Genomic DNA, 14,919 nt, shown 5'->3' on the forward strand with positions numbered 1-14,919 from the left:
AATATTGTTCTTCTGTTTACCCTTGTTTTGATGAACTGAGATTCGAACAATTCTTGTATCGAACACTGTGCAAGACTAAATGATTACAAAATAGAAGTGAAATTGTTCTCTGATATGAGGGACCGAAATTTCTTTTCCAGTGAAGTCTTTGTATCTTTATCCTGACCTTTTTTTTCTGAAAAAACAAATATTCCAGCCTATAATCTGATTAAGGAAAAATTAAAGATATATCAGATTCTTAATGTAGAAGTGTAACCAGTTATAATGCGTGCAAATAATAAGTAATTATGACACCAAATGTTGCAAAAATATGACATCCATCTGATATATAAGGCTATCTCTAGCATCTTACTCATCGTCATCTCCTATTTCAAAAAATCTATTTAGTACATTATACAATACAAAACAATATTTTATACACGCAAGAACAGATCCAAAGGGTGTTGTAGATAGGTCCCTGACTACCTTATAATTTGCTCCAAAAATAAACTACTACTCAGAGTTTAGGTCCAAAAATACAAATATATGTAATATGCAGCCTAACTTGATGAATTAAATACATTATAACACATTTTAGTTATTTTCTACTCATCCAACGAATTGATAGAAATTATATATATAGTACCAAATTATGCATGGTATTATTTTTGGTCTTGACTACTACCCTAGGTTAAAAATCCTAGGTCCGCCACGCTTTGCTGGCTATAGCTTAAGAAGCGACAATGCTATATTGGATATCAAAACAGATCGGTTCAACTAATGTATTGATCTTTGGAGGCATTTGAGCAGCACATCCATAGCAGGTCGGCAACGAACCTTTTTTATCCATGATTAGCTCCTTTCTGCAATGGATCTGATAGGGGAAGCTCGTTATGTTTTAGGCCCCGATTAATTAGAGGGACTAATCTTTGGTTAGAGGGATTTGCAAGTGTTGGTTAGAGCACCTATAATAACTAACTAAAAAATGACCCTAAATATGTAATTAGAAAGTTGCTAAACAAATTTCAGGAGAGAGAAAAAGCTTGGTCTCCATCAGATCATTAAATTTAGGAACTAAATCAAAATTTGAATCATCTCTACGCCGAAGTGGTATATTCAAAATTAAGTAAAACCGAGTGAAGGCGGACGTTCGACGCCTTTGTACGTGATTAGGGGCATGTTTGGTTTCGTGTTCTAAGTTATCACATTTTGTCTAACTTTTCTGTCTAATGTTAGTTCTTCAATTCAGACGACTAACTTTAAATAAAGTGTGACATATTTAGCCACAAACCAAACATGCACTAGGTCTTACGCGGTGAAGGCTTCTTTTTTTTTCTATAGCTAGTCAACCAGTTCAGTAGTGCACAACCGAGTGCAGTTCAGGTATTCTTTATATAGAGGTGGTGCTTTTTTTCAAATTTTTCTATAGTATCTTATCAGTGGCCAGATCATCCCCTATTTTAATCTTTACAATATAAACAATGCAAAACAGTGATTTGTACGATAATATGCATGACCTGTTGGAGACGGTCAGAGAATTCAAAGTGAATTCTTGATGCAACCTTATATTGATATGGACATATGGTATCCATGCCACTATCATGTGTGATGTGTTGAGACTTAAATCTTGACATATATTTGACGAGGTTATTCTCAAAAGAAATAAAGTAGGGAACGGATGCTGTTGCTGTGTTGCAAGTGCGCGTTGAATTCAGGAGAATGGCCTTCACGACGGTTGTCTGGCACCACGACGACGTGCGGCAGGCGAGGATTTCCATTTCATTTTCTCAACGGAAGAACGACGGACATAAACTGAATGAGTAAATAAACAAATTTCGGAAAAAAAGAAGAACGACGGACATAAATAAAGCGAATAAATCATTATTATTTGTCGAAAGAAAAAGACAAGGCACAGCCAGTGATACGGGGGACAGCTAGGCTGGCCCACAGCTCCAAGGCATCGTCAATCAATTAGCTAAAGCAATAAAAAAATCACTAGAATTCCCCCTCGTTTGCGCGTCTCTTCGAACCCCACCTCACCTGCCCCCCGCGCGGGCCCTACCGCGCGTCTCTTCGAACCCAAGCCAACCAGGCAACCAGCCGTGAGCCCGTGATTCGCCTCGGCTCGCCGCCGGCCGCCGGCCACCGGCCCCCACACCACGACAGATCGCAAGCTTGTGAGGAGCTCCGCGCGACTAAAGCGATCTAATCACCTAGCCGCCGGCCGCCAGGCCGCGGCGCTGAACCACGGGTAAGGGTCCATCTCTGCAGCGCCTCAGCGAGTTGCAACGCTATCGGCATCTGTCGATCGCATTTCCTATCAGCTAGCCCTGGAAACCTTAGCTCCGTGTTGTTGGCTTGTTGCTCTTCCCTTAACAAAACTCTTTGATTTTTTATTTTTAGTTTCGAAAAGGTAGCTGCAACCGATTTGGGATTCTTGACCCGGTTTAACTATTCCCGTCCCTTGTTCAGAAATTTATTTCCTTTTCCCCTTGAAGCACAGCAAAGCAAGGCTATTCGGGTGTTTAAAGGGTGTTCAAAGGCTATTCGGGTGTTTAATTGGTGTTTAAAGGGTTTATTAATAAACTATATTTATAGATACTTTTTTCTCTTGTATAATATAGTTTTTAATTGTCTATTGAGTTTAGAGAACCGTTTTAATATCTATACACATGTTCTAATAAATTTATTTCCTTTACCCCCGGAACAATGTCAATGCGGTGCGGGCCATATTCTCCTGCCATATGGGATGATGATGGGCGCGGGCGCCAAAGGGTTTCTAAAATGCGGGCCGTCGAATCCGTCGCCGGAGATGACGATGTCAGCGCGCGCGCGTTCTGCAGACTTGCAGAGTCGCGTTCCACCCTTGATGACAACGACCTCCCTGTCCCTCATATATTATCCAGTTTTTTAAGCCCGTCTCTGGAATCCTGGCGTGGAATTGTCCTACAGGTGGCGGAGGAAGAATTCTCTTCACGACTGTCGCTTTTATTTTTTATTTTTATTTTTTAAAAAGGCGCGACCTCAAACACGATTACAGCCAAGAGGATGCGCCGTGAAATCTTCTTTCAAAGTGTGTTTGTTTGTCTGTTTGTTTTCTTTTTGGCTTCGTCGTGTCGCGCCTGCCGTTCTTGGTCTCTTCTCCAATTACCTACCCGTTCCTCCAACAGCGGACGACCGCTGTTTCCCTCCTCCTCTCCCCACATCTCTCTCTCCTCTCCCCCCTCTTCTCCGCTGCCCCACCCGCCGCCGTGTAAGCACCCCTTCTCCCATTCCTCTTTTCGGTTTCTCGATTCGAATCGCGTGCTGTGTGAGCAAGATCGTCAGGCAAAACCCAAAAAAAAGGGGCGCTAGAGCTGTTTTGTTCGCTTTATGGTGATCGCAAGTTCCCTCCGCTCCCCGTCGCCCTTTTTCTGGCGCCTCTGACCTGTTCCTGTTCCTGCCTGTTTGTTTCCTTGTTGCACGCAGGCGCGAAGCGTACGCGAGGCTGCCGCGCCTGGGTCTGGGTGGAGCTCGCGTCGTCCCTGCAGCTACCGCGGGCGCAATGCCTGCCCCCCGCGCCTGACCATGCATCCCAGGCGGCTCAAGAGGCTGGCGAAGAGGATCACGTGACGACGCCTCGCCGTCGTCTAGGTCGTCGCTCGCGCGCCTGCGGAACGGAAAAAAGGACGCGCAGGATGGATGGCTCCATTTCATCGGCGCTGGCGCTTCTCGTGCTGGCGCTTCACCTCGCCGTGGACGGCTGCTCGGCGGTCAACTTCGAAGGTACCGGCCGGCGCGGTCTCGCCGCTGATGTTTGGTTTCGGCTCTTGCATCTGTCGTGCTGACTTGGTGCGCGTTCCTCGATCGTGGCGTGCGCAGGGTCGGTACTGCTCAAGTTCCAGTCAAGGGTGGAGGAGGATCTGTATGGCGCCATGGTGAGCTGGAGCCCGGGCGACGGCGACCCCTGCAGTTGGAACGGCGTGCGCTGCGCCGATGGCAGAGTCGTGATGCTGTGAGTTGGATGTCCTCCTCCCCTTCTAAATGTGCAGTGGTTTGGTTTGAATTTCCATTTCACTCGTATCAGCATGTATCGTCATGATTGCCAACAACCAACGTTTCATTATCCTGTTTAATAACGGGTCTTCCATTTGACTGTATCTTTCACGGCACAAGGGTGTAGTGGCATTGGTTTATTGTTTGGCGCCCGTACATTGCATTTATATTGCAGTTATCGCGTTTGACTTTATATTGCGTACATTGAAAGAAATGTACCTGTTCTTCTGTCGAGTTTATCCAGGACAACGTAGTCTGCTTCTTAATTCAGACAAGTTCTAAAAGAAAACTAGCTGTTCAATGGTTGACAGAGTTGGTACGATGATGAGGTTTCTGATGAGCAAATAAGGAGCGTTTTATATTCCACTTGGAGAAATTTCCATGCACTCTGGAGCATCTCTAGTCACTAAAATTTGGTGTAATATGCCCTTGAACATGCTACGCTTTAAATTATTTCTACCTTTTTAAAATCATAGAGTAAAAGATTTATGTAATGCATCAGTCCAAATTAGTATTGAAACGAAGCTTCTGAGCAAGTTCATTATTTGGTCTATTAGGGTGGTTTCTTGACTCAGTCAACCTGAACAAGCGGCTGCGGCTATGATTGGTTTCTATTGGTGGTGTCATTTTTATTTGTATGGGGCGGGATCACCATGAGTTGGAATGGAAAACCCTAACCCTAACAGGGGTTGGGTGGTGTATTATAGACTTGAGTAAACTGGGCCAGGCCCATTACAGAGGGGCGAGACAGTAATTCCACAGGGAAAACCCCAAACCCTAAACGGGTATTCTAACACCCCCCCGCAGTCACAACTCTATCCTGTACAGATGTTGAGACTGGAGCGAAAGTCTAAAAATACACTCGACGGTAATCCCTTGGTGAAGATGTCAGCGAACTGCAACGTGGTGGGGACGCTGAGAACCCGAACATCACCGGCAGCGACACGCTCGCGGACGAAGTGCAGGTCGATCTCCACGTGCTTCGTGCGCTGATGCTGCACGGGATTGGTGGAGAGGTAGACCGCGCTGACGTTGTCGCAGTAGACGAGGGTGGCGCGCTGAAGGGGACTGTGGAGCTCGTGGAGGAGCTGTCGCAGCCAGGAGGCCTCTGCCACGCCGTTGGCCACGGCGCGGTACTCGGCCTCAGCGCTGGAGCGAGAGACGACGGGCTGCCGTTTGGCGGCCCAAGAGACGAGGTTGGCGCCCAGGAACACGGCGTAACCGGAGGTGGACCGGCGCGTGTCGGGACAGCCAGCCCAGTCAGCATCGGTGTAGACCACGAGCTCCGACGTCGGGGATGGTCGCAGTAGGAGGCCGTAGTCGAGGGAGCCGCGGAGGTAGCGCAGTATCCGCTTGAGAGCGGTGAGGTGGGGCTCCCGTGGAGTGTGCATATGAAGGCACACCTGCTGGACAGCGTAGGCGATGTCGGGCCTGGAGAAGGTGAGGTACTGGAGTGCGCCGATCAGGCTCCGGTAGGACGTCGCATCGGCGACCGGAGGCCCGTCGTCCTCAGATAGCTTTGCCTGAGTGTCGACAGGCGTGGAGCAGGGCTTGCAGTCAGACATGCCAGCCCGCTCCAGGATGTCGATGGCGTACTGGCGCTGGTGGAGGAAGAGACCCTGAGGCCGGCGCTCGGCGGTGATGCCGAGGAAGTGGTGAAGGGGCCCCAGGTCCTTCATGGCGAATTCCCGCTGAAGGGCGACGATCGTGCGATGAAGAAGGTCGGCGGTGGATGCCGTGAGCACAATGTCGTCGACGTAGAGCAGGAGGTAGACGGTGTCGTCGCCGCGCCGGTAGATGAACAGGGACGTGTCCGACTTGGCCTCGACGAAGCCGATGGAGGCCAGGTAGGAGGCGAAGCGACTGTACCATGCCCGTGGCGCCTGCTTGAGGCCGTACAGGGACCGGTTCAGCCGGCAGACCAGATCCGGACGGTCAGCGTCGACGAAGCCGGTGGGCTGGCTGCAGTAGACAGTCTCCGTCAGAGTGCCATGGAGGAAGGCATTCTTGACGTCGAGCTGGTGGATCGCCCAGTCACGGGAGAGGGCGAGGGAGAGGACGGCGCGAACAGTGGCGAACTTGACGACGGGGCTGAAGGTCTCGTCGTAGTCCACTCCGGGGCGCTGGGTGAAGCCCCGAAGGACCCAACGGGCCTTGTAGCGGTCGAGGGAGCCGTCCGAGGTCAGCTTGTGGCGAAATAGCCACTTGCCGGTGACCACGTTGGTGCCTGGTGGACGCGGCACCAGGTCCCAGGTGTGGTTGGCCAAGAGGGCCGCGTACTCCTCCTCCATAGCACGACGCCAATGTGGGTCGGCGAGGGCAGCACGAACGGAGGAGGGCACAGGGGATGCGTCCGTAGGAGTGCAGGTCGTATCCGCTGCCAGGATCAGCCGGTCGACGGGGCGAAGAACGCCAGCGGCGCGCCGAGTCACCATCGGGTGGACGTGCCCGGGGTCGCGGTGGATGGCGACCGGGTGGTATACTGACGACTCGGAACGGGCCGCCGGAACGTCGGGAGCGGCGGGTATGGCCGGCTCGCGACGGTGATAGACGACGGCGGGGTCGGCAAAGCGGGCCGTGCTCGTCGACGGGCCCGAGTCGGCAGGCGCCGAAGTGGCGGCGTGGCTGCGACGGTGGTAGACGAGCGCGGGGTCGGCGAAGCGAGTCGGGGTCGACGGGGCCGCGCGTGGCACAGGCGGGGTCGTTGGGGCCGCGCGTGGCGCAGGCGTGATCGACGGGGCCGCGCGTGGCGCAGGCGTGATCGACGGGGCCGCGCGTGGCGCAGGCGTGGTCAACGGGGCCGCGTGTGGCGCAGGCGGGGTCGACGTGGCCGCGCGTGGCGCAGGCGGGGTCGACGTAGCCGCGCGTGGCGCGGAAGAGATCGTCCGTGGTGGCGTCGTGGCTGCACGAGGAGCAGGTAACGGCGCAAGACGGGGCGGCGGGGGTGGGGGAGGAATCGGGTCGGACTCGAGGAGGGAGTCAAGATCGGTGGGTGGGGTGGAGCCAGCAAGGGGAAACACATCTTCGTCGAAGACGACGTGACGGGAGATGATGATGCGGTGGGAGGTGAGGTCCAGACACCGGTACCCCTTGTGGTCAGGAGAGTAGCCAAGGAATAGGCAGCGGGTGGAGCGAGGAGAAAGCTTATGAGGAGCGGTGGCGGAAGTGTTAGGGTAGCAGGCACAGCCGAACACACGAAGGTGGTCATAGGAAGGGGCTGTGCCGTATAGGGCGAAGTGAGGTGTAGGGTGGCGCACCGCCTTCGAGGGAAGACGGTTGAGGAGGTGGGTGGCGGTGTGCAGGGCCTCTGCCCAGTAGCTGGCAGGGAGAGACGCCTGGAAGAGAAGGCACCGGATCATATTGGTGGTGGTGCGAATCATGCGCTCGGCCCGACCGTTCTGAGCAGAGGTGTAGGGACACGAGAGACGCAACTGGACGCCGTGAGTAAGGAAGAAAGAACGGGAGGCGTTGTTGTCGAACTCGCGGCCATTGTCGCACTGCAGGGCACGGACCGGGCGCCGAAACTGGGTGGAGACCCAGGCGAAGAAGTGAGTGAGGGTGGGAAACGTGTCGGACTTCAGGCGAAGGGGGAAAGTCCAAAGGAAATGGGAGTAGTCATCCAGAATGACCAGGTAGTATTTGTAGCCGGAGAGGCTTAGGACAGGAGACGTCCAGAGATCACAGTGGACAAGATCAAAGGCCTGAACAGCCCTGGACGTGGAAGTGGAAAAAGGAAGACGGGTATGGCGGCCGAGCTGACAAGCATGACAGAGGTGGTCAGAAGAGCCCCGAGTATATGATATGTCAGAGTGGCCAGAAAGCTGGGACATGACGTCAGGTCCAGGGTGCCCGAGGCGACGGTGCCAAATGGCGGAGGAGGTGGTGGTAGTAGCAAGAGCATGGGATGTGGGGGTAGTAGTAAGTGCAGGAGATGAGGCTACTGTGGTGTGGGTAGTGGAGGGCAAGTGAAGAGAATAGAGAGGGCCGGAGCTGTCACAGCGAGCGAGCACAGCATGTGTGGGAAGGTGGCGTATGGTGAGACCCCAGGGGTCGAACTCCATAGAGCACTGGTTGTCACTAGTGAAGCGACGAACCGAGAGGAGGGGATGAGTTAGTCCGGGAGCAACAAGGACGTCGTTAAGGCAGAAGGGTCCTGGAAGAACCGATGCACCTACTGAGGTGACCGGGAGGGTGGAACCGTTGCCAACGACGATGGAGGAAGGATGTGAGGGGTGTGGTGGATGGGAGTGGAATAACGAACTAGTTGTGGGGGTAGTGTGGAAGGAGGCCCCGGAGTCAACCACCCAATCGATGGTGGGAGGGGAAGGTGGTGGTGGTGAAGGTACGGTGTGAGCGGAGAGTGCTAAAGAAGGTGCCCCGATGGAGGCGCTAGGGAGGGAGGTAGATGACACGGGCTCAACCGCTAGTGAGGCGATCGCAGCACATGGGAAAACAAGCGGTCCAGGCACGTGACGGCCCGCCTGAGGGTGGATCTCGACACAGTCCCGGAGAATAGGGTTCCAGACAGGATCGAAGGACACGAACATGCCCCGGATGAGATGACCGTTGTGGAGGAGGGCACGCACAGTCGCAGGAGCGGCTTGCGAGGTAAAGCTCATGAATGGCGGGGGTGACACCATGAAACCGATGTGGGTGGGGACAACACTGGTAGAAGAAGCGCAACTGCGCAAGAAGCGAGGAGGGCCGTCCAGAAGGGAAGAGGAGGCCGGCTGTAGCGCCAGTACAGGGAGAAACGACGACGCTGGCAGAGGGAACAGAGCTCGCGCGAGGTGCTCTGCGCGCACGACGTAGCGCTCCACGGGGTACGGGCACGTGGCCAGGACGGAGCTGCGCGCAGAGCGGAGGCAGCGCGCCGTCGGCAGAGGACCCGCGGCCTAGAGATGACCAGCGCGGCCGCCGAGGGCACCGGCGGCCCCAGACCAGGAGGCGGCGCGAGTGTGACCGCCGGAGAGGAGGGGGAGAGCACGGCCACCGAGGGGAGGACGCGTGCAGGGAGGGCGCGGCCGCCGATGGGCGCGACCAGCAGAGGGGCGGCGGCGCCTGAGCTGGCCGGAGATGGAGGGGAAGGGGCGCGCAGAGGGATCCGGCACAGGGCGGCCGTGGGGATCCGGCAGGGCGGTCGCTGCGGCAGGGCGTCGCGACGCGACGGGGCAGCGGGCACGCACGGCGCGGGTCTGGGCGCCGGTCGCGGCGCGAGGGCGTGCTTGGGGTCGAGCGCGACGGGGTCGCGGCGGCAAGCGGCTGGGCGCGCAGGGAGCGGCCCGGTCGGGCCGCGGCAGGGTCGTCGGCCGCAGGCGGTGATGGGCGCAGGGCGCGGGGGCGCTGCTCGCGCCGCCACCAGGGCCGCCGGCGGCTTGGGGAAGAAGGGCCGGACGGAGGCGGCCGGCAGCAGGGATGCCGACGACCAGAGAGGGAGAGAGGGACGCCCGGCGGCGGAGCAGCCCGGCGGCTGAGGGTGGGAGGAAAAAAATTTGGCTCTGGTACCAAGTTGGAATGGAAAACCCTAACCCTAACAGGGGTTGGGTGGTGTATTATAGACTTGAGTAAACTGGGCCAGGCCCATTACAGAGGGGCGAGACAGTAATTCCACAGGGAAAACCCCAAACCCTAAACGGGTATTCTAACACCATGGGCAAAAATGCTGTACTCTGCCTACATTAGATTTCAGGGACCATCGTTGGTGTATACATAGTTCTCCAGGATCCACCATCTCCACTAGTTATCATTGATATTTCAGATGCAAATGCAGAAGTACTTATCAGTGATTCTTGGAATCAGATGTTTTCGTTTTACCAGTGAATCTTCTTGTTCTTTAAGATGACGATTCTTACACAGCTGTTGTTTTTTACTGTTGCAGCTGTTTTTTTATATGCTTTGGCTATGCTATCTCATTAACATCTAGAGTACTCAGTGTGAACTGTCTTTTTCCAGAAACCTGAAGGATCTCTCGTTAAAAGGCACCCTAGGTCCTGAGCTAGGAACTCTAAGCCATCTAAGGGCTCTGTAAGTATAGTCATAAACTTCTTTTATTATTTTTCAGTTTGTATAGACCTTTAAATTTCCTTTTATAAATGCAATGATATGTAGTTCTCTTGCGTGTTTGAGGAAAAACTATAGTAATACATGAATGCTTTCGTCAGAACATAAATTGTTATTTGTTTGACAAATTAGATTGGCAATCCAGTGTGTGTCTTCTCGTGGTTACACGTGCAACGGGGACTCCTCGTGGTGCGTGTGGTGGTGTCCGGTGCTGGCAGGGATGTTTGCATTTCGTCACTAGCATCTTTCTTCAGGATGGGTTCCCTCTGTGCGGGGCTCTGGAGGGTCGCCATGGGTGGGGGATGCTTGAGATCTGGGTGCAAGCTCGGATGGTGACATCTGTGGACGCCACTACCTTCTTGGAGGCGTCCTCTTTGGCTCTTTGTACCTCTTCTCCTATCGTGCTGGGGTTTTCAGTAGGAAACTTTCCATTTCCATCTCCGCTGTGGCGCTTTTGCGCTCTTGCCATCGTTTCTTGGTGTTGCTCCAAGGTGTGGTGGTGGTGATGATCGGCAACGCATCGAGCTTTTTGCTTGTGCTCTCATGTTTGCTAGAGCTAGTTGTTTGGCTTGAGGGGTTTTCAGTTTCATTAGTTGTCAATTGAATCTCTTTGCGTTTGAGTGGTTAGTTGGGCAGCTGAGTTATTAAGGTAGTGTTTGGTTCCGGAGTATGGTGGGATGAAACCGCTCCACTCCCAATTTGTTGTTTGGATTGGTTCCATTTAGGACAGAGTCAGAGTGACTCTAAAAAGGAAAATTATGCTAAAATGTTAAACCATCCGTGTTCCTAAAATATCCCGGATAGAGCCGCTTCATTCCAACTAGCTCCGGAACCAAACACTACCTAATTGGATCATTTCGATCAAGTCGAAGTTGTTAGCTGTTTTGAGCGTCGTACCAAAGGTGTGCAGGATGAGTAGACACTTTCCTCAGTTGTGTGGTTTTTGAGCCTGGTTTCCGCTAAAAAAACTGGACTTGCACTTGACTTTTTTTCTTCGTCTAATAAAAATCTCGGCAAAGCTTTTGATATTGTAGTATTTGACTAGTTGCTACACCCATGACAATGATTGACACCTAGCTATCCACTTGCAGAGAACTCTCCAATAACTTTTTCAGTGGAGCAATACCTAAGGAATTGAGTGCTCTTGCAATGTTGGAGATACTGGATTTAAGCAACAACAACTTGAGTGGGGAAGTTCCACAAGAGATTGCAGAAATGCCATCACTTAGGCAGTTGTAGGTTTCTGACTGATTAATTTCGTGAAAGTTTCATCAGCAAAAAGTGCAATGCCATGATATTTTGTTGCCTCTGCAGATCGCTTTCCAATAACTGCTTTCAGTGGCCTCTGATCCAACATTCCTATGGGAACTTTGATCAGGAAAATGGTTTCAATATTTATGATAATCTCGGGAGAGGTAATATGAATCAAAGAGCTGAGAATGGGTAAGAGAAAAAAAGTAGCGCTATAAATTCCTCTCTAAGTTATCACCCGTTTTTCTTCCTTTTTTTTGGAAATTAGGAATTATATTCAGATCCTGATGGTAGCAGTTTTTTAATCTGGACCGTTCTAGGTTGGAATCAGGTTCTTCTTCACATGAGAACAAAAAGGACACTAGCAACCTTTCTGGTAATCCAACGGACTATACTAAGCTCAAGTCCTTATATTTTCTTCTCCTTAATGATACACAGCTTGTTCGAGAAAAAAACAAGTCAAGTCGTATATGCATAAGCTAGTCCGTAAATGATACCATTGCTTCTTTTTCCCAGCTCGACTTCATTCACAATACGAAGCAATAAATCCAGCAGCACATCTTAGCCAGCGCAGATTACTTCAAGATAGCAATCTTGCTGCACCTTCTTCTGCAAATGATCTTGTTCCAGCTGCTGTTCCTGTTCCTTCCACTGGAACTGGTTCGTTTTCAGCATTTAGTCCCAACAATGCACCTGCACCAGCTGTAAATCCCCCAAGTAGGCCACCAACGGTCCCCAGTACTACCGCTGGAGAAGTTCAGGAAAGGAGGTCAATGAAATGGCTTTATTTCATTGTGCTGCCACTGGTCGTGCTTCTTATTGGCATCGCATGCATGCTTTTGCTATGCCGCACCAAGTCAGGGACAACAATAGGTCCATGGAAGACAGGGCTCAGTGGTCAGCTCCAAAAGGCATTTGTAACAGGTAAAGTTTTTATTCGCTATCCGATCCATCTCTTATCTTATGGGAGAAGAACCATTTCATAGCTGCGTCTACTTTTCGCCTTTGGAGATCATTTTAGATAAAAGTACGCACAATCGTTCCACCTCTACATGCCAACAGTTTGTATAATCTGAAGCAATGTTTTGCATTAAGTAATATTAATATGTTATTTAGATTTATCTGAGTAACAAATTCGTGTCCGTTGATTGGAAGGGTGTCAAAACTATCTACTCAAATTGCCTCTCTTTATTTGTGGTAATTTCCCCTTTTAGGAGTACCAAAGTTGCAACGCTCTGAGCTGGAAGGTGCGTGTGAAGACTTCAGTAACATTGTGTCAAGCTATCCACAGTACACTGTCTACAAGGGGACCTTATCAAGTGGTGTTGAGATAGCTGTTGTATCAACCATGGTTATCTCTAGCAAAGATTGGTCAAAACATTCAGAAGGGCGATTCAGGAAGAAGGTAATGCGATATATTTTCATTTGAATAACTCAGTGCATCTTGGTAGTTGCCCTTTAAACAAACCTGTTTCAACCTCCTCATTTTTCTTCCTGACTTCATAGATAGACTCACTCTCGCGAATCAATCATAAGAACTACATCAACCTGCTTGGATACTGTGAGGAGGAAGAACCTTTCACTAGGATGATGGTGATGGAATATGCTCCCAATGGAACACTATATGAACACCTCCATGGTATCAGCCGTTGATCTATTCCACATTTTTTTATGTCTACCCTCTGATCTTTGTGGTCAAATTGAGATGTTTTGCTTTGTCTGTCGCAGTCGAGGGATTTGATCCTATTGATTGGAATGGTAGGATGAGGATAATTATGGGGGTAGCATACTGCACCCTACACATGCATGAGCTTAGCCCTCCTGTAACACACCCAGACATAAAGTCAAGTGCTATATTGCTATCTGAGGATGGAGCTGCAAAGGTACAAACGTGCTTATGAATGTCAGCTTTTCTTTCTTTGAATATCTGGAGACCGGAGACTTCTACAGGGCATTTCCTAAGTCACTGTCCAGATTTGATGATAAGTAGGAAACAAACATAGTATAAGACTGAAACTTCATTATTCAAATCGCTATCAGTTCTTCATGCAGTTAAACCCTTTTATTTAGAGTTATATTATCAATATTTGGTTAAAAGTATGAATTTGATGCACACTTATCTACTGCATAAATTAGACGAACCATTTCTAGTTCATTTGGACAGGAACTTTAGATAAGCACTTCACATAATGCTTTTTTTACACTAAATTCTTTTCACAGATAGTAGACATGAGCGTTTGGCATGAAGTATATTTCAGAGGAAACATGCCCAAGGATGGCGACCTAGTTGATCACCAGGAACGAGTAGCTGCAGATCCAGCTGGGAATGTCTACAGTTTTGGTCTACTCATGCTGGAGATCATCTCAGGGAAGCCTCCGTACTCCGAAGAAAAGGGTTCCCTTTCAGACTTGGTAATTACGACAAAGAAGTTATGGATAGCTATTAGTTACTGAAACATCGAAAATATCAAAACACCACATAAGGCATCTTAAAGTAACACCAAATGTCATTGTTTCTGTCAGGCTTTGGAGTGCATTAGGGATAACCGGAGCATGTCTTGTTTGCTTGATCCTAGCTTGAAGGATCACAAGGAAAAGGACCTAGAAACCATATGTGATCTGGTCCAGGACTGCATCCAAAGCGATCCAAAGAAGAGACCAGCCATGAGGGAGGTCACCACTAGACTGCGAGAAGTACTGTCAATTTCGCCTGAGGCTGCGACGCCCCGGTTATCTCCACTCTGGTGGGCAGAGCTTGAGATCCTTTCAGTTGAAGCAAGCTAGCGAAAATGTGCTTTGTTTGCAGCAACACCGAGGTACTTGTGCATACTGTAATGCAACCCTGTACATCCCTGTTGTATTTTTCCATCCTGTGTTGTAACTTTGGTGGTGTCTGCGTGCTACATTTCCCCCTCCCCGGTGAATTCAGCTGCCTGGTTTGTTTTTCTCATCTGTATACTAAACATACATGGTGTGAGAGCAGAATGCTTTATACCATCCTAGGACTGATTGTAATCAGGAAATGTGTAGTGTTCCATGGTTTTACAGAAATATACATTCTTTGATTGTTGATGTGAAACGTATGGCAATTAGTGTGGACTAAGAGTTAATATCCACAGCGAAAGGGCCTCTGGCGTAATGGTTAAGGCTTCCGAGTAGCACCTCCAGGTCCTGGGTTCGATCCCCCTCGGGGGCGAATTTTTGGCTTGGTTAAAAAAATCCCCTCGCTGTGCCCCACCACTCCCGGGTTACGTCCTGCGCGCCACCCTTCGGCTGGGCCGTTGTAGAGTGGGCGGTGACGACTCGCTAGTGATGGGGGCCAGGGTTCGGGGATTTTCTCGGCCGGGACCATGTTTCGGTCTCTTTTTAATATAATACTGGGAGGACGGTCTTTCCCTCCCCGGCCGAGTTTTTAAGAGTTAATATCCACACCTTTTTATTATTTTTGCTTACACGAGCAATCTCCAACACCATTTTTGTTCTTCTGTTTCTAGTTTATTTTTTCAGGGTTTTTTTGGAGGTCATTAAGTTACTGAGAGCACCTAGAGGGGGGCGAATAGGTGATCCTGTAAAAACTTGAAACTTAAAGCCACA

General features: G+C 50.5%; 1 protein-coding gene across 3 annotated transcripts; it reads left to right on the plus strand.

Moving 5' to 3' along the window:
- The first annotated feature begins 1,988 nt into the window (after nucleotides 1-1,988).
- On the plus strand, nucleotides 1,989-14,404 carry LOC100191464 (putative leucine-rich repeat transmembrane protein kinase family protein). 3 transcript variants are annotated; one of them, XM_008656016.3, is made up of 13 exons: nucleotides 1,989-3,232; nucleotides 3,448-3,744; nucleotides 3,841-3,973; nucleotides 9,967-10,038; nucleotides 11,166-11,309; nucleotides 11,389-11,517; nucleotides 11,646-11,701; nucleotides 11,842-12,249; nucleotides 12,540-12,730; nucleotides 12,832-12,964; nucleotides 13,054-13,208; nucleotides 13,546-13,737; nucleotides 13,849-14,404. In XM_008656016.3, exons 1-13 carry the CDS (start codon nucleotides 3,028-3,030, stop codon nucleotides 14,107-14,109), a joined length of 2,376 nt encoding a protein of 791 aa, XP_008654238.1. In that variant the 5' UTR covers nucleotides 1,989-3,027; the 3' UTR covers nucleotides 14,110-14,404. The 3 variants fall into 3 exon arrangements, with proteins under 3 accessions (XP_008654238.1, NP_001130369.1, XP_020397426.1); NM_001136897.1 differs by having other exon boundaries at nucleotides 2,062-2,230; nucleotides 13,849-14,324; XM_020541837.2 differs by lacking the exon at nucleotides 1,989-3,232 and adding an exon at nucleotides 3,244-3,354.
- The last annotated feature ends 515 nt before the right edge of the window (nucleotides 14,405-14,919 follow it).

Source organism: Zea mays, chromosome 8, assembly GCF_902167145.1.
Source record: "Zea mays cultivar B73 chromosome 8, Zm-B73-REFERENCE-NAM-5.0, whole genome shotgun sequence".
NCBI lineage: Eukaryota > Viridiplantae > Streptophyta > Magnoliopsida > Poales > Poaceae > Zea > Zea mays.